The 19,988-nt window shown below is 43.5% G+C and overlaps 1 protein-coding gene across 1 annotated transcript in view; it reads left to right on the forward strand.

Annotated features, from left to right (window-relative positions):
* The first annotated feature begins 303 nt into the window (after positions 1-303).
* The window catches only part of PAPPA2 (pappalysin 2), a 282,314-nt gene continuing 262,629 nt past the window's right edge, over positions 304-19,988 (forward strand). The window contains exon 1 of the mRNA XM_032611278.1: positions 304-1,219. Coding sequence (XP_032467169.1) covers positions 304-1,219 — 916 coding nt within the window. The remainder of the gene's footprint in view (positions 1,220-19,988) is intronic.

The raw sequence follows: 19,988 nt of genomic DNA on the forward strand, positions 1-19,988 counted from the left end.
CCCAGAGAAACGAACTTCATTCTGCAAGGACTAAACTAGAGCGAGGAGAGAGAGGTCAAGGGAGAAGGGTGAGGGAAACACATACGGTGGGTGAGGTACAGAGGCCACGCTGGCCCAGCACCCAGCGCAGGTAGCCAGAAGAGGTTCTCTTTTGGGGCTGCTTGAAAAAGTTTGGTCCGTGAACAAAACAGTTTGCCCGGTGACTGTGAATCTACTGCTAGCTGTCTCTTTCTCTTCTCTCCATCACCCTGGTGTGGTACCCAGAAGTTGACTTCTGGTTCTGTATAAAGAGCCAGCGGAGGTATGATGCGCTTAAAGATTCTGAGAATAAGCCTGGTGATTCTGGCTGGGTGGGCGCTCAGTACTGTCAGCTCTGAGCTGGGCTGGACACGCAAGAGATCCTTGGCTCAAAGAGGACACCTGAATCAGGTGCTGTTGGAAGGAGAACGCTGTTGGCTGGGGGCCAAGGTTAGAAGACCCAGAGCTGCCCCTCAGCATCACCTCTTTGGGGTCTACCCCAGCAGACCTGGGAACTACCTGAGGCCCTACCCTGCGAGGGATCAAGGAACGTACCATGCAGGGCGCAGTAAGCCAGACGCCGAGGGAATGGCCGTGAGATCTGTTCCCCCAGACCTGACTGGAAGTGCAGGAGTGACAAGTGAGGCTGAGCGGCCAGCTGCCCTGTGGGTAGGGGATGGTCCTATTGGGCAGTCGGAGCTACTGGGAGATGATGACACTTATCTTGGCGATCAAGGATCCAAGGAGCCTCTAGGTGAGGCTGGGACTCAAGAACACGGAGCCTTGGCTGCCGCCAAGATCACCACCTTCCCACGCCAGAAGGAACCCGGACCAGAGACCCAAAGGAAGGGCCGGACCAAGACCAGGCGGCGGCGCCAGGTGGCGAAGGGGCAGGCAGGAGGTGTGCAGGGAGACCCCAGTGTTGTTCCCCGGCACTTCCAGCCTTGGTCTAAGCATCCCCTTATGCATGGGGTCAGAACCAGCTCTTCGGAGGGCAGCATCCAGAATGGTGGAGGGGACCCCGACTGGGAAGCAGAGACCTTTAGCCCCCAAGGAGGATTGCCTGTTTTGTACTTCTCTGGGAGGCGGGAGCAGCTGTTGCTGCGTCCAGAAGTGCTGGCTGACATTCCCCGGGAGGCGTTCACAGTGGAAGCCTGGGTGAAACCGGAGGGAGGACAGAACAGCCCAGCCATCATTGCAGGTAATAACCCACTCCTGGGCTTTCCGTAGTCCGTGGGGGTAGGGTTGGCTTCCTTTTTTAATGAGGTTAGACTTTGGGGGCAAGGAGGGGAAAGGGACAGAGCAGGAGGGCTGGCTGAGCAGAGAGGGGGAAGGGCCTTTATTCATCTGAGCAGCAGGATTCCAGACATCGTCTACCTTAATGACTCTGTAACCACAAGAGCATTTGTCCCTTGTATTGATCTCATGTGGTTCTATACATTGTGCTGGCACTTAGGAGACCTCCAGCTCACTCTCTTCTCCCTCTTTAAAGTGGAAGATCTCTGGTTCTTTGTCAGTGGGGAAGAGGTGTCACACTCCGTTTCTCATAGTCCAGTATGAGATACCCAGGCAACTTTGAAACTACATGAAAGTGTAAAGACCTGGGCAGCGAGTCAAGCCTGGGCTGGGCTAGGCGGCAAGAGAACAAGGCTGCCAGGTACACAGCCAATGGGTCCTGGTTGGTTTCCTTTTCTCTGAGCAGCCCTGGGATGTAGCAGAAAGCTGCTACTACCTTGTCCAGGTCCTTGAGTCCCCTTTGCTTTGTCCTAAAAATCATGAGTGAGTCCAGCCTAGGAAGAGCAAGGTCTACAGGAAAAGGTGGGCACTCAGAAGCCAGGACCCTGGCTTCTCACCCTGGCCGTTGTAAAAGGGACCTAAAATGCACCTTGTATAACTCTATGGTGTTAATCAGGGGCAGTGTTTGGGAACACTACCCACATTTATTTTACTCTATACCCAGATCTTGGCTTTCATGGGAAGTCACCCAGAAAGACAAAGAAAAGAGTGGGGTCAGGAATGTCTCCTTTGCCTTACTTCGATAAGGCAAAGGTCGGGGGATTGGTTTCAGGCAAGGGGTGGTTGGGGGTTAGATGTGATACTTCATCATTCAGTTTCCCATTATCCCTCTGGAGCCCCCCCCCCCCCCCACCCCGTGACAGAACCTCACACAAGGCTAGGCACCTAGTAGAACCATTGAAATCTTATTAATCTGGATTGTCTGCAACACCGTTTGATGTTTGCCAGTCCTGTGACATCGAGGGGGTAACAGAAGGAATGAGAGGTATGCCAGAGGCAGACTGGGAACGGAACTCCAGAACCCCTCAAAGGCTTGACAGCTCCCCGTATTAAAAACTTCTCAGGTTACTGGATGCCTGCAAATAAGTTTCAGACTAGAGAAAGAAATCTGGAAGGAGGGAGCCTCTTGCAATGGGGTGTTGCTGGAACATCCCTTCCGGACACGCTGTCTCCCCCTCTTTGGCTGTGATTTCTCTTTTGGAAGCTGGGATTCCCAGACACTGAGCGCTCTAGAGTCTTGTGGTTTTGCGTGATTTTATTTTGGGGTGGGAGAGGGTGAAGGGAGGGGATAGAGAAGGGGCTGGGCTATAAGATAGGTGGGGGCAGAGAAAGAGTAGAAGGAAATCCTTATTCTGGGGCCAAATGGAAGAAATAATGAGATGATTATCTGATCAGAGTTGGCAGCTTCACAGTTTTTCCCAGATGACATCTTCTTGCTGCCTAATCTCACTTCCTAGTACCCATCTGCCAGGGAAACTGTGTGCTTGCAGTCTAGACCGGGGCCTACCACTCTGCTTACCCCTCCTCTGGCAGTAGCGGCATAGGGACCTGGGATCAGTTCCCTGGCTCAGAAGAATCAGAGAAGGATGCAGCAGGAATATAGGAGGGAGGCTCTAAGAGACCAGTGCTTTGAGTTGTTAAAACCCAAAACCTGACGGAACAGATTCTGGACAGTGGATCTTTCCATCCCTTTCATGTCCTTCTGTCTCATGCTCTGCAGCGGGAAGAACAGGGTCAGGATTTGATTCCAATGACAGCCTTCCTTGATGCACCTCCTCCCTCGCCCCCCCCACCCCCCCGCAAGCCCGTACATCTCCCTCCTGTGCCCACCTCCACCCTGCCACAGCACACACTCAGATCCTTCTCCAGAGTGCCCATCTGAATCCTCATAACCTCCCTAAGCGTGTAAAATTAGGCAGAACTCTTTCGCAGACAGTCTAGCTTCGGAGGTTTCTTTCTCTTCAAATCAAAGTGTGCCTGGAGGTGTGCTGGTATTTCCCCTATAGGTCCACACCAGGAAGGTGGAAGGGCAGGGAATACGCAGGTCTATCTCCTCTCCACCTCCCACCCTGTATCTCTGTTCAGATTTGTGCACATCAGAAAATATTCAGGAGAGATTTAGGGTAAAAGTCTGGGAGAGATGGGGGCTGGGAACAAGGCTTTCATTCTTTAGGATTCTAGCAACCGGGTTCCCAAGGACATAGGCATCCTTGTCTACTCATTGTGCTCAGCTCCGTACACTTCCTCTGGGGGCCCCAGGGCTGAGAACCATGAAGGGCCAAGGCTAGTCCCCACCCCCACCGCCCTCCTCCCGGAATAAAGGTCTCCGATTCGCTAACTCACTCCTACCAACAGATCAGCCCAAATTCCCTCTCCGACCCTAGCACTGGTCCTTTTATTTGGTCACTGCCCGCTCCTGGGCTGGTTGGCCTTCAGCTTTGCAGAATGACCGCAACTGAATTGTGTTCCTGAGAGCTAAATACAATTCAACATGGAAGTTCTGCTCCTCCACTGAGGATAACCCAAGATGCTGCAGAACTTGACTCCCATACTCTTTTCCAACAGCTCTCAAACCTCAGATTCCACCTACTTAACATAGACCCGGTTTCCCGGTCCTCCATCTACCAAACCTGGGGCATTTTCTCCTTGGCAGATATATTAAGTGATTCAGCTGCACCAGCCCTTGTAGAGGAACCCCCCTGAGATGGGAGACCTCAGGGAATACTTCCCACACAGGGCACTAGGTGGCAGCGTTGCTTCGTGCACAGGAGAGTAGGCGGTGCCTTGGAAGCCACGCAGTGGGGAATGTGTCTGGTTTCTCGGAGGGCTGTCTTTTCCCCCCGGCCTCTGGGAGGTATTTAATCATCCCCTCCCCAGAGCATTGTTGGTAGGCATCCCTTAGGGTCAGCTTCATACAAGTCTTTGTGCAGGGCCTACGTGAAAGGGCTAAAGTGGCATTCTTTGGGTTGTGACTAACTGGCACTTGTAAAATCTGGTAAAGAAAACAAAATCAACTAGAGTTACCTCCCTCCCCCCACCCCTAACTCCCACGTGCTTCCAAAATAGGAAGTTGGATTCTGGATGGATTGTTGGAATACTTTCATTTAGAGCCAAGGACAGTGCAGGCCTCACAGGCTTTCACTGGTAAGATTCTGGTCCCTGGAGGGGGAGTGATGGTGCTGGGCCCCCTGCAAGTTAGACCTTCTGAAGTTGCCAATCTCCTGTAGTTCTGACGTGAGGCAAGAGGGCCTAGGAAAAGACTGTGTGTGGCTGCTCCAGTGTAGGGGCCTCCATCAAAGTAACTACTCAGGGGCGTGGCAATTCAGGGATCTGTGGCCACCGAGGAGTAGCCTGAGGTCAGGATCCCATTTGGAGAGGCTGTTGGAACTCAGCAGTGGACTTAAGCCAAATTCTGTTCCATCCTCGTGTGAAATCTTTAAGCTCCAGCACCCAACCCTGAAACCATCCTGTTTCTCTCCTTCTCAACTTCCTTTCCTCTCCTTCAACCCCAACATACACAGAAGAGGACCTTTTAATAGGTTCCTCCTCACCCCTAATTGGTTTCAAATGTTCCCTGAAGTTGCCCAGCTGAGTAACCACCTGCAGCTCCAAGAGGCAGGAGACTGAGTCAGTAAGTCCCTGGCAGAGCTGGAGCCCGAGCCCACGTTTCTTCACTCAACAAATATTTATTGAGTGCCTTGCCATGCAAAGCAGGGCAAGGCTCTGTGGGGAATACAAAGATGTCTAAGAAACTGTCCCTGACTTGAAGATGAGTTTTCCTTTTCTGAGGATCCAAGTTTCAGAGGACATTCCAGGGCAGAATTTGGGAGTCAGACAGACCTGGAATCAGACCCCATCTGACACTTGATCAGTGCTGCCACCTGTGGCAATCCATTAAACTTTTCTGAGCTTTGGTGTCCTCAGATTGAGAAATGAGACAATGTCTTGCAGAGTTGTTACAATGTTTAATTGAATCATGTATGTAAAGTGCCCAACAGGCTTGACCGTGGAATTTATTTACGAAGTGGTATTAACAGCGGGAGGTGATCATTGCTAAGAGCAGTGTGTTAACCAATGCATCTTTGGTGTTAACCCACCAACCTGCAGTCCTTCCTCAGTTAGGATATTAATTTCTTAGGAATTTAGTGTTCTAATCTGTAAAATAGGAATGATGGTAGATAGGGTTTTTGGCAAGATGGTCTCAAGATGATTGAGAACACTGTAGAATCAGTGGCTTGAAAGGACTCTGTTTTTTTAAAATATCATTTTATTTTTAGCATGGGCAATACTATTTAATACATTGGACAATGGTCCAAGGCTTTTTCTGGGATCATACACTCTTCTGAGAATATGATGGAATCTATGCTCACTTTCCAGAAATATGTCTGTGTCATGTAGTTCACATAACTTTCAGAGCTCTCTGGATTTCCTGGTAGCTAGCATCTGCTGACCTTGTTTAAGGCATACTGATAGCTTTTTTGTTTTGAATGACGCCTGAGAAATGAGATTTCACAGGACGATGGAACAACCCCTTCTCCCAGTAAGGGGGTGGCGTCCTCAGGGTGAGTTTTGTTGATGTGGGGTGTGGAGCTTCACAGATTCACACACAGAAGTATCCACATAGATATAAAGAGAATTTAAAAGGAAGGCTATGTGTGCTATGTGTGTCCAAAGCTGAAGCCTGGTTTTGTAAATAAAGTTTTATTAGAACCCAGGCACCCCCATTTGATTGTGTGTTCTCTGTGGCTGCTCCCACTTTGAATGGCAGAGTTGAGTAGTTGCAACAGAGAATGTATGGCCTGCAAAGCCTAAAATATTTACTGTGAGGCCCTTTGTAGAGTTTGCCAAATCCTGCTCTAGAGCATTACTTCTCAAACTTAAATATGCATAGAGATCACCTGGTATTTTTCTCAAAATGTCCTTGCTGCTATGGGAATACACCTTGCAGCGGATGCAATGAGAATGCCAACTCTGGGGCATTTCCTTGCCCAAGGACAGAGGTGCTGTGCTCTGAATCTGTCACTGCATTTCCACTGAGGCCACATGCCTTGGTGTGGCAGGAATAAGGAAAACCAGTTCCTGAGAGATTCAGATCTCCTCTGATAGTTGTCTCTGCCTTGAGGACTCGTGGTGGCCTTGCAGATCATTCTTTAGACTGTATAGCAGTTTACAATGCTTCCACTCCATCTTCTCTCTTTCCTTCCTTCAGGTCAGACCTGTACCATGAACTGATGGCTCTCCCGGTCTTTTCAGGCCCCCTCCCTGTTTTCTCTCCTAACAAAATCCTTGTATGTTGAACCCCATCTTGGCATCTGCTTCTTGCACTAACACAACTAACTAACACAAATGCAGATCCCGTTTCAGTAGGTCTGGGGGAACGTTTCTAACAGGCTCCTAGGTGCTGCTGCTGCTAGTATGTGGACCGTGATTTAAGCAGCAAGACTTAAGACTTAAGTAGACTCCTGAATCTAGAGCAGGGTAGGCAGGCTTTTTCTGTGAAGGCACAGTAGTAAAAAATTTAGGCTTTGCAGGCCACATAGTCTCTGTTACAACTGTTCTGTCGTTAGAGCATGCAAGCAGCTGTAGACAATATGTAAATGAATGAGCATGGCTGTGTTTTAGTAAAACTTTATTTTCAAAGACAGGTGGCAGTCCCAATTTTGCCTGTGGGCCATAGTTTGCCAGCACCTGGTATTCAGGACGCTTCCTGCATGCCATGCTTCTTCCATAGCCCTCTTTTGCTTTGCTTCCTAGTCCTACCCTGTCCAGGATAATACCTACAGAGAGACTGACAGTATCAGTGGTAGGGAAGCACCTTTTATTCAAGTAAAAACAAAACTTCCCAGAAATTTCCTGCAAAAAACAAGTCCTGATGGTTTCTGTATGAGCATTCCAGATGGAGTTTCTGTTTATTTACAGTTGACCGTTGAACAACATGAGTTTGAACTGTGCAGGTCTACTTGTATGTGGAATTTTTTCCAATAGTAAATACTACAGTACTACCTGGTGCATGGTTGGTTGAATCTGAGGATGTGGAACCTGGATATGGAGGAACTGGGAATACGGAGGACTTACTATAAGTTATACATGGATTTTTGACTGCATGGAGGGTTGGTGCCCCAACCCTCGTGTTGTTCAAGGGTCAACTGTATTTTCTTTTTTTATAAATGGCATATCGAGATAAAACTTTTATACCATGAAGTTCACCTGTTTAAACTGTACAATTAATGTTTTTTAGAATATTTACAGAGTTGTGCAACTGTTACCACAATCTAATCTTAGAACATTTTCATTCTACCCAAAAGAAACACCTTACCCATTAGTAGTCACTCCCCACTTCCCTCTCCTCCTTCCCATATCCACAATAACCAGAGACAACCAATAGTCTATGTTCTGTCTCTATAGATTTGGCTACTCTGGACATTTCATATGATATGTGGTCTTTTGAGGTTCATCACGTTTTAGCATGCATCAGAGCTTCATTCCTTTTCATTGCTGAGTAGTATTCCTTAGACATGTCACTTTTTTAAAAAATCTATTCTCCCGTTGATGGACATTGTGGTGGCTTCCACTTTTTGGCTATACGAATAGTGCTGCTATGAATACCATGCACAAGGGGATTTATGTTTGTATTTCTGCTGAGTAGGCATCTAGGAGTGGAATTGCATGTGGTAACTATGTTAGGCATTTTGTAATTCCCAGGAACGCATGAGGGTTTGGTTTTATATTTTGACCCACTAAAATTAAAAAGACTTCTGTGGCCTCATTGAAGACTAGGGCTTGGCCATTGCTTACCTCTGGTAGCACCTGGGTAGTCTTTGAGAAATGTGATGTCGTCTTGTACAATGAGTAGACACACGGACCTCTGTGCTGAGGCCTCTGCAATCAGAGGGAGGCCTTACTGGTGGAGATGGGAGCTATCATCAAGCTCCGTCCTCCAGCTACTCAAGGGCATCCTAAGATGGCCCATTCTTCCCTGAACCTGACTCTGTATGGCGGGAGTTCTCCTCTGGCCTGAACTGCATTACTTTCTATGACTTTCCACGTGCATGAGCCCCAAACGACATGCACATGGGGAACACTCAGCCCCTCAAAAGTCACAGTGCATCGGATCCTGATGCATCAGCTCCTTCAGGAAGAAAAGAAGAAGATAAACAGAGGGGAGAAGGGAAAATAAAGGCCATATAGCTCCCCTATAATGTCCTGAACTTTTCCCTGGATTCCAGCTCTGGGTGCTCAAGCACTGCCATCTCCCTGTGGCCCACTCTGTTCAGGACCTGGTGCCTGACTCACAAGGATGAGGTCTGGGATTCTGGAGTCACCCAGGTGTCTCGGGGTGCAGGTTGGGGAAGGAGACTCACTTCCAGGTGGCAGCACAGAAGTGTTTCCTGTGAGTGTGACTGTGTGATCATCCTCCTTATCACCTGGCAGCTTCAGTGCCTGACGCCGCTTGTTGCTCTTCCTGTCCTCATCCCCGCCTTCAGTTACTGTCTCCCTGCTTTGTGTCTGCAACCTCAGGGAGACAGTGCAGCGCGGAGGGGTCCCGGCTGATCCACATGCCACCATTGGCCGCTCTCTCCTCATTCTCTGTCGGCTGTGTGTTCTCTCAGTCCTCAGGGATGATGGAAACCTACGGGCACTCTCGGTGCAGTTCTTGGGTAGAGCGCAGGTTGTCAGGTTGGAAATATTTAAGAGTAATAGGGGTGAAGCTGGAAAGTAGCAATCACCTTTGGCGGCCCAAATACATTCACCCATTTGCCCATCACTGGCAATGCTTTGTCTTTCCTCACCTTCTGCTCCCTCCTTTGTGCTCTACTTCATTGTTCCTCTGGGGCTGGCGGCCCATCTGAGTCATTCAGGACGTGTGTTCCAGCAGGCCTGCTCCTCCTTCTTCCCATCCTAGTCCATGCCTTGAGGAGGCAAAATAAACAGGAGAGGAAGGCAGCACGTTAGCTGGGATTTTGAGCCTGAATACCCTGAACATCCCTTAGCTTCTGTGTCTGCTGCCATAAACAAGTGCATAAATTCCATGCTTCTGTGCTCCAGTACATGGGATTAGGTTACCCTGGGGGGGCTCATCAGACCCCTTCCTGCTCACATCATACACCCCATGACCCTGGCACCTTCTAGAAAGCATATCTCTATGTTAAGTTTGTGTCCAAAAAAATAATAGCATCCCCTCCTTCTCGTTTTCATTACCTGCCTTAAAATAATCCTACTCTTTGGATTTTTTTAGAAATGAGAACATCTAGGAAATAAAGCCCAGTGGGCAAACAAAAGCATCCCAATTCTCTTTATGAGTCAGAAGTGAGTCATAGAGAAAAGTTGTTCTGCCCAGATATACAATACAGTCACTGGAACCCAAAATTTCAGAGCATTTTGAAGTTGAAGCATTGCCATGGCAACCAACTGGGATATCAAGACCAGTAATTGCGGCTCAATTCTGGATTAGAAGTCCAGTTGCTGATCAGAGTGGGAAGTCACAGAGCTTAAAACTTAATCAATCAGTTAGTGAATCATCATTCAAGCAGTGACTCAGCATTTGCTAACTTTCATACAAGTAATTGTGGCACATTTTGGGCAGGTCAGAAAAGAAACATACCTTTTTGGGTTTCTATTTGTTAATTCATCCATTCATTTATTCATTCATCCAACATTTATTGAGTTCCTATTAGGTGAAGTATCAGGCATTACGTCACGTGTTGGGGAATCAAGAATGAGTAAGGCAGGGGCTGTACCTGGAAGGTGCTCACTGCCCAGTGGGAGCTGACCTGTAACTGTACCATAACAGCTTGGCCTCTAGGAGGGCCAGTCCTGTCTCAGCGAGCCTGAGAATTCATCGAGGCTAGAGAAGGAGAGCCAGAAACCAGAGAGACTGAAGGAGGCCTGGGAGGCAGCAGAATTGGGGAAAAGAGAGAAGGATGGAGATAAAGTGTCAGATGGCATAGGAGCACCCACTAAGCCATCAGGTCTGAAGTGGGCTCATTGGATGAAGCAGTTAGGAAATCATCAGAGACTTTGGAGAGAGCATTTTCACCCTGGAGTTGGGAGCTGGGAGAGGACTCCACATTACAGCAAATGGAGGTATGAATGAGATGGGAGGCTGTGAAGACCTAGAGCAGGGTCCAGCACTCTCTGCAATGAAAGTGGCTATGAGGGGAAGGACTAGGAGTCAGAAGTAGACACAGGTTTAGAGAGACTTTTTTAAGGTAGGAGAGATCCAAGTCTCAAGGTCTTGTAATAAAGCACTAGTAATCTAAAGTAGAAGACAGCATAAACACACAGGAGAATAATGCAAGATGAGGTAGCAGAAATGGAAAGCATGCCCAATTGTTTCAAGAAATTATTGAAAGGATTTTTATTTGACAAATACATAGTTCTTACTCTGAACCACATATGACTATGGTCACTTTGAAAATGTTAACTCATGAGCTCCTCAGAACAACTCAAGGAAGTGGATGGAGAAGTTGGAGCACAGAGAGGAATAGGACGTTGCCCAGTGACACACAGCTGCTCATGCTGCATCAACATTTGGACCTGAGGGCTCCGTCCCTAGAGTACATGCTCTTATCCACAGTGCAAAGCTGTCTCTAATTTTTAAGGAAGAAGCAGCAAGGAGCAAAGGGTCGCAAATTGTCTCAGCTGAACCCTTCTGCCTGTCTCATCTCTCCCGTTTCCTTGACCTCAGCAAAGAGCTCTTTCCACACAGGCCAGAACCCTGGGGGTTCTTGTCCCACTTCAGTACCCCTCACCCCTACCTTCCTCAACATCACATATAATACCAGGAATCACTCACCAAGTCTTGTTTGTTCTACCTCTATAGTCTCATTTGGACCTGTCCTATTCATCCCCACAGCCACTACACTAATCCTGGACATCTCTCACCTGAGAGGCCAATTCATTCTTCAGCTAATTGACTGAACTTTTTTTTTAAGCTTTCTCAAATACCAAGTGGCTCAAGTCACTTTCTGGCCTAAAACCCTTGAATGACCCCCATGTGAGCTCAGGATAAAGATCCACTTCTTTAGTATGCCATATGGTACCCTACTTACGTCCTCAGGCTCATCACTGCCCTCTAGGGTGGATGCACACTCACACCCCCATCCATACACGTGTGCACACGTGCGTGCACCTACATACACACGTACATACTTAAACATGCACACATATGCACACCACACACACACACACACACACACACACACACACACTGTTAGTTACATTCTAGCAATGCCAAACTACTAGCAGTGACACAGATATACCACTCTTTCCCTGGCTTCCGACCTGAGCCCTTTGCACTTTTTCTCCTAACAGGAAACTACTCCCCAAACCCACATTCACTGAACTTACTTCTAGTCACTCCCTGGTTTTTAGTTAATATAATATCTCTTCTAGAAAACCTTCCTTGGTCTCACTGATACAGGTTTGTTCTCCAGTGAATTCTCCTAACACCTTATACTCAGCCTTATCAAAACACTTAGGTCAACTTACTGCAAGTCCCATCTTACTTTTTATTCATTCAACAGATATTCTTTCAGCTCCTACTGTGTGCCAGGCACTGTGCTGGGGGCTGATGTTAGACAGATATGGCCCTACTGCCACACTATTTCTTTCCTAGGCCAGCTCCCCCTCTGCGCTGCTTGAGGTCAGGGGCTGTACTTTTTTCATTGCTATACCCATAGCACCTAGTGCATTGATAGCAAATAAAACTCATCCAATAAATATTTGATAAGAGGATGAATGAATGAGTGAACAAGCACAGGGCAAGATTTAGTCTTACAAACTGTGAAGTGAATTTTTCTATTTGGAAATAGGCACAGGAAAACATGGTAATCTTTAAATCCTATCGATTTGGAAGATGGCTACAATGTTTGAAATTCACTCGAAAATAACTAGAAAGGGTGGTTACCCTTATCTTCCACCTCAACGTTCCCTTCCTCAGCCCACCAAATATATCTATACTTGATAAATATTGACCAGGAACTAGTCTCCTAGAAGACTTGGGTGTAGTTGTAACTTGATTATTTCTAAACTTTCAGAAATTATCTGTTCTATTTATTGGCTTCTTCTGGTTTGTATGCATTGTCTCTTTCTCATTGTCCCCCTAGAAATTTTGTTTTGTGTATCCATCTGTTCACGTTATTCCCTGTGGGAGGGGAAGGAGAGACTGTTCCTAGAGAAAGTTAATTTTGCCAGTCTAAAAAAGAGGACAACAGGTGGCCCGGAAACAGGAAGTACCTAGCTCAATTTGTTTTTTAATCTATTCTCTCACTTACTAATTTATTTATTCAACAGATCTTTATTGAGCACAAAGTTAGTGTATGACAGGACTACTTGTTCTCAAGGAGTTTATGATACAGTTGGAGAGATAGGGCCTATATATATTAAAATGATAATATTAACAAGTGAATAATAACATTGAGTGCTTATTGAGTGCTAAGCACTGTTTTCATTATTTTACATGTGTGAATTAATCTAATCCTCCCTCAGACCCTATAAATTAGGTATCATTATTATCTCCATTTCATGGATGAGGAAAATGAGAGAAATTGCTCAAGGTTGTACAGTTATTAAGTTTGGTTGATCTAGCGGATCACACTCCTTAGTCTGCTCTATTAACTAGAATAGTATTAACCACCTTTTGGATTCTCAGATGGCTGCTGGGCTGGCTCCCCTTAGCCATTTTTGGGTCTGGATTAAGGCCTGGGAGAGTCTGGGGAAGTTGGGATGAGGCAGGATTGTCCTGGGAGATGTGCATGAGGACCCAAAATACATTGGCCACTCTCTGAAGGGCACACTAGAACTCCAGCTTGGCTATCCAGGTAGCTTTTTTCCTAGCCCTAGTGGATTACTTTTTTAGCAAGAAAATAGCTAACCACCCAGGCAGTAGGTAGTGAATGCTTAAAGCAATGTTGCATTTTGCTGTGGTGATCAAGGAAACTTCCTTAGGAAGGAGGCTCCTGCTGCCCCAGATTGATTTCAGGTCAATGGCAGTGCTGGGCCTGTTTCTTTGCAGTTCTGGGGGTCACGGTGGCCCAAGCCCTTTGCTTTCTAGGCTTTTCCAAACAGTGCAAAATTCCTTTAAATAACCTCCAGGCCATATAGAAATGGCAACAATCAACTTACTATTTACTAGGTAACTTATTTTTGTCCTTGCATTATCATTATTACTTAAAATTTTCTAGCATCATCATTACAGTTTTCTAACAAGCAGATCTGAGTAGGTTTCCTTCTGCCATGTCTTATCTTTAGCTGCTTAAAACCCTCAGTGGCTCTTGATTTGTCATCCGGAGTGTAAGTCAAAACTGGTTAACTCTTATTTAATGTCCCTTATGATCTATTCCAACCAAAATATCTGATTTTAATTTTACCAATGTCCTACATGAAGTGTATACTTCTTAATTAATCAGTTTGTTCAACAAATACTTATTGAGTGTCTAATGTGTGTCAGGCTCCATTGTAGATACTGGAGATTCAGCAGAAAACAAGATAAAAATAACCATAATTAATAACAGCTTACATTTTTGAGTGTTTACTGTAATTAGGTTTTACCTATATTAATGCATTTGACCATCAAATGAAGGAGGCATTATCATTAGTTCCATTTTACAGATAAGTAAATGGACTCAGAGGTTGTTTATTGTAGAAAATGTGTTAAATATAAAAATTAAGAAACCTTTTTCCTATGAATCTGCATTTATGAAAATAAGCACATATTTGTTATTTTATAAAATTTAGATCAAAGCATATATATTGTTTTAGAATTTACATAGTTTTAAAAATAAACAAGCTGTAGACACCTTCCTGTTTTCCTGAATATTCGTCTAAAATGTGATTTTTATTTAATTTAAAATTTTTATTTTTTTAATTCAATTTTTTAAACTAAAACACAAACAAAACCAAAAGCAGTTTACCCATTTCTCTCACCCTTCCAGTCCCCACCTCTGGAAATCACCAATCTGTTCTCTGTATCTATGAGCTTTTGGGTTTTTTGTTTGTTTTTTCTTCTTTTCCTATATATATTTACAGATTTCACATATAAGAGGGCTCATATGATATTTTTTCTTTCTCTGTCTGACTTATTTCACCTAGCATATTAGCTATCCAGGTCTATCCCTGTGGTTGCAAATGGCAAGATTTCATTCTTTTTCATTGCTGGGTAGTATTCCATTGTATATACCAAAATTTCTTAATCCATTCATCTATTGATGGACATATATTGTTTACATATCTTGGCTATTGTAAGTAATGCTGCAATAAACGTGCTTTTTTTTTAATTGATATTGTCCCACTTGTTTATTTTTGTTCTTGTTGCTTTTGCTTTTGGTGTCAGATTAAAAACATCTTTGCCAAGACCTATGTTAAGGAGCTTACAGCCTATGTTTTCTTCTAGGAGTTTCATGGTTTCAGGTCTTACATTCAGAGCTTTAGTCCATTTTGAGTTAATTTTTGTGTGTGATATAAGATAGTGGTCTAGTTTCATTCTTTTGCAAGTGGCTATCCAGTTTTCCCAACAGCATTTTTTGAAGCCAGTCTTGTCCCCATTGTGTATTCTTGGCTACTTTGTCATAAATGAATTAATTGTACATGTGTGGGTTTATTTTGGGCTCTCTATTCTTTTCCATTGATCTTCGTTTCTGTTTTAATGCCAATACCATACTCTTTTGATTACTATAGCTTTGTAATATTGTTTGAAATCAGGGAGCATTTTGCCCCCAGTCTTGTTCTGTTTTTCTCAATATTGCTTTTGCTATTTGGGGTCCTTTATGCTTCCATACAAATTTTAGGATCGTTTGTTCTATTTCTGTGAAAAGTGCCATTGGAATTTTGATAGGGATTGTATTGATTCTGTAGATTGGTTGGGAAAATATGCACATTTTAACAATATTAATTCTTCCAACCAATGAGCATAGAATATCTTTCCATTTATATGTGTCCTCTTCATTTTCTTTCATCAATGTGTCATAATTTTCCATATATAGGGCTTTCACCTCCTTGGTTAAATTCATTCCTGGGTATTTTATTCTTTTTGATATAATTGTAAATGGGATTGTTTTCTTAATTTCTCTTTCTGATGGTTTATTATTAGTACATAGAAACACAACAGATTTCTGTGTATTGATTTTGTATCCTGCAGTTTTACTATATTTATGTGTTAGTATTAGCAATATTTTAGTGAAATCCTTAGAGTTTTCTATGTATAAAATCATATCATCTACAAATAGGTACAAGTATACTACTTTCTTTCCAGTTAAGATCCTTTTATTTCTTTCTCGCCTAATTGCTCTGGCTAGAACTTCCAATACCAAATTGAATACAAGTGGTGAGAGTGGAAACTCTTGTCTTGTTCCTGATGTTAGAGAAAAAGATTTCCATTTTTCACCTGTGAGTACAATGTTAGTTGTGGGATTATTATATATAGGTTTTGTTATGTTGAGTTACATTCCTTCTACACAATTTGTTTGAGAGTTTTTATCATAAATGGAAATTGAATTTTTTCAGATGCTTTTTCGGTATCTATTGAGGTGATCATATGAGTTTTGTCCTTCATTTTGTTAATGTGGTGTATCACATTTGTTGATTTATGGATGTTAAACCATTCTCACATCCCTGGAATGAATCCCACTTGACATGTTGTATGATCCTTTTAATGTATTGTTGAATTCAGTTTGCTAATATTTTGTTGAGGATTTTTGCATCTATGTTCATAAGGGATATTGGCCTGTAATTTTCTTTTCTTGTTGTATCCTTGTCTGGTTTTGATATCAGGGTAATGCTGGCCTTGTATAATGAGTTAGAAGTATTCTCTTCTATTTTTGGAAGAGTTTGAGAGGGACTGGCATTAATTTTTCTTTGACTGTTTGGTAGAATTACTAGTGAAGCTGTCTGTTATTGCACTTTTGTTTGTTTGAAGGTTTTTGATTACTGCCCCAATCTCCTTAATAGTAATTGGTCTGTCAAGTTTCATATTTCTCCATGATTCAACCTTGGAAGGCTGTATGTTTCTAGGAATTTATCCATTTTTTTAAAGTTGTCCAATTTGTCGGTATGTAATTGTTTATATTAATCTCTTATAATCCTTTGTATTTCTGTGGTATCAGTTATAACATCTCCTCTCATTTCTGACTGTTTATTCGAGTCCTCTCTCTTTTTTTCTTGAGGAGTCTAGCTCAAGGTTTATCAATTTTATTGATCTTTTCAAAGAACTAGCTCTTGATTTTGCTGATCTTTTCTATTATCTTTTTAGTCTCTATGTTATTATTTCTGCTCTGATCTTTGACATTTCAGAACTTCTGCTAACTTTTGGCTTTGCTTGTTCTTTTTTCCCTAGTTCCTTTAGGTCTAAATTTAGATTGTCCAGTTGAGATTTTTGTTTGTTAGTTTCTTGAGGCATGCTATAAACTTCCCTCTTAGAACTGCTTTAGCTCTATCCAATAAGTTTTGGCATCATATTTCCATTTTTGTTTGTCTCAAGGTATTTTTGGTTTCTCTTTTACTTCTTCATTTTCCCATTGGTGTTTAGTGGCATGTTATTTAGTCTCCACATATCTGTAAAATTTCCAGATTTATTCTTGTAATTGATTTATTGTTTTATACCATTGTGTCTAGAAAAGATGCTTGACATGATTTCAATTCTTAAATTTTTAAAGACATGTTAAGACTTGTTCTGTAGTCTAACATATAATCTATCCTGGAGAATGTCCCATGTGCATTTGAGAAGAATGTGTATTCTATTGCTTTTGAATGGAATGTTCTGTATGTAAATGTTAAGTCAATCTAGTCTTAATGTGTCGTTTAAAGCCAACGTTTCCATATTGATTTTCTGTCTAGATGATCTATCCATTGATGCAAGTGGGGTATTAAAGCCCTTACTATAATTGTATTGCTGTCTGTTTCTCCCTTTAGATCTGCTATTATTTGCTTTTATATACTTAGGTGCTCCTATGTTGAGTGCATAAATACTTACAAATGTTATATCTTCTTATTGGGTTGACCCCTTGATCATGATGTAACAGCTTTCTTTGTATCTTATTGCAGTCTTCGTTTCAAAGTCTATTTTGTCTAATATAAGTACAGACACCCCAGCTTTCTTTTGGTTTCCATTTGAATAGAATATCTTTTTCCATCCTTTCACTTTCAGCATATGTGTGTCCTTACATCTAAAGTGAGTCTTTTGTAGGCAGCATATAGATGGATCTTCTTTTTTTTATCCATTCAACCACTCTAAATCTTTTGATTAGAGAATTTAGTTATTATTGATAGATAAAGTAATTATTGATAGATATGTGCTTATTGTCATTGTATTAATTATTTTCTGGCTGTTTTTGTTTTGTTTTGTTTTGTTTTGCGGTATGCAGGCCTCTCACTACTGTGGCCTCTCCCGCTGCGGAGCACAGGCTCCGGACGCGCAGGCCCAGCCGCCATGGCTCACGGGCCCAGCCACTCCGTGGCATGTGGGATCTTCCCGGACCAGGGCACGAACCCACGTCCCCTGCATCAGCAGGCGGACTCCCAACCACTGCGCCACCAGGGAAGCCCTTTCTGGCTGTTTTTGTAGCCTCTTTCTTTTGCTGTCTTTTTTTTAAATTTATGTATTTATTTTTTAATTAAATAATTAATTACTTCATTTTTTGGCTGTGTTAGGTCCTCATTGCTGTGCATTGTCTTTCTCGAGTTGGGGCGAGTTGGGGCTACACTTCATTGCAGTGTGTGGGATTCTCATTTGCAGTGGCTTCTCTTGTTGCAGAGCATAGGCTCTAGGCACACAGGCTTCAGTAGTTGCAGTACGCAGGCTCAGTAGTTGCGGCACTCGGGCCCTAGATTGCACAGGCTTCAGTAGTTGTGGCACGTGGGCTCAATGTGGAGAACGGGCTCTAGAGCACAGGCTCAGTAGTTGTGGAGAAACAGGCCTTAGTTGATCCACGGCATGTGAGATCTTCCCAGAACAGGGATCGAACCCATGTCCCTTGCATTGGCAGGCAGATTCTTAACTACTGCACCACCAGGGAAATCCCTTTTTGCTGTCTTCTTTTGTGATTTGATGACTTTCTTCAGTGGTATTCATATGTTCCTTTTTATTATCTTTTGTGTAGTTCCTATAGGTTTTTGCTTTGTGGTTACCATGAGGCTTACATATGACAAATTATATCTAAAACAGTCTATTTTAAGTTGATAACAACTAAGTTTCATCTCATTGTAAAGTTCTACATTATTACTCTCCCCACCATGTTTCATCTTTTTGATGTCACATTTTACATTTTTTGTCTTGCTTATCCCTTAACTAATTACTGTAATCATGGTTATTTTTATTACTTCTGGCTTTTATCCTTCATACTAGCTTTGTAAGTGATTCATCCACTACCTTTACTATATATTTACCTTCCCAGTGAGATTTATTCTTTCATATGTGTTCTTATTATTAATTAGCACCCTTTCTTTTCATCTTAAAGTGGTCTTTTTAACACTTCTTTTAAGGCTGGTTTAGCGGTGATGAACTCTTTTATCATTTACTTACCTGGAAAGCTCTTAATTTCTTCTTCACTTCTTAATATTAACTTTGCTGCTAATATTAACTTTGGATGTTCTCCATACACACACTAAAATCTGAGCAGCTCTGGTCTAGAGCTGGCCTTTCAGGAGGTCTGTGTGCACTTTCAGTCTGGTCCGGCAGGCACTACCTAGTAAAGGTAGAAGGTGGTGGTGCTTTTCATTTAACTCCCGATGTCCGCTCTGTTCCTCATCAGTAACAATAATAACCTTAAGAGTAGCTAACATTTATTGACACTTTGTGTCAGGAACCTCGCTAACTACCTTCCATGGTTGCTATGTATGAGCCACCTCTTCTGAGGTTGCGCCATGCCTTTGGATCTTGTCTCCCATCTCACCATACTGTGTTTCCCTGCTCTCTCAGGCAATGACAAAGCAAGCCCTCTCCTCTCCCTGCCAATCTGCCTTATCAGCTCTCACCCTATGCATGGGTGGCCTATGGAAAGCCTGGGGAATTCTCATTCTGGTTTCTGTCATCTTTGTGCGTGACTAAAATGAAGAGTGGACTGTAAAGAGAGATTTAAAATTTTTCTGGGAAGATGCTAGTGAAATATTCTCAGAAGGTTTTTCTCCCACTCTGTAAAAGCTTGCGCTCATAGTTAAAAAGCTGAGCCTAATCCTGTCTTGAAGGAAAGTCTTCTAGAACAGCTGAAAAAAACCTCCCTGGGCTTCTTTTTTCACTTTCTCCCACTGTTCCTGCTGACACAGCCCTGCTCTCTGCCAGGTTGCATGGCCTTTGATAGATGGCCTATCTCCTCCTCCTCCTTGGCCCTTTTTGTTCCCCTTATGCTCTCCCTGGGGGGTGGGGTGTTGGGTAAGTAGTTCTGCAGAAGGCAGCAGATAGATGTGCAGGGAGGCCATAGGCATAACATCCTGAGAAAGAACCTTGCCTTGTATCAGGTTGATTTATGATCATGACCTAACCTGGCCCTATTTTGTGCTCATTTTCCTCCTAAAAACAAACTTGCACCACACAGCATGTTTTTTCAGTTACCAGAGCTGATGACATTGTGCGTGACTTCTCTGTTTTATTGAGCCTTACCTTTCTGGAAGCCAGTGGGCCTTCCTGGAGAAGCAGAGCTCTCACTCCCGATTTTAACCCTCCCAGAAGTACAGAGAAGAACTCT

The sequence above is a fragment of the Phocoena sinus genome, chromosome 1 (genome assembly GCF_008692025.1).
Source record: "Phocoena sinus isolate mPhoSin1 chromosome 1, mPhoSin1.pri, whole genome shotgun sequence".
Lineage (NCBI taxonomy): Eukaryota > Metazoa > Chordata > Mammalia > Artiodactyla > Phocoenidae > Phocoena > Phocoena sinus.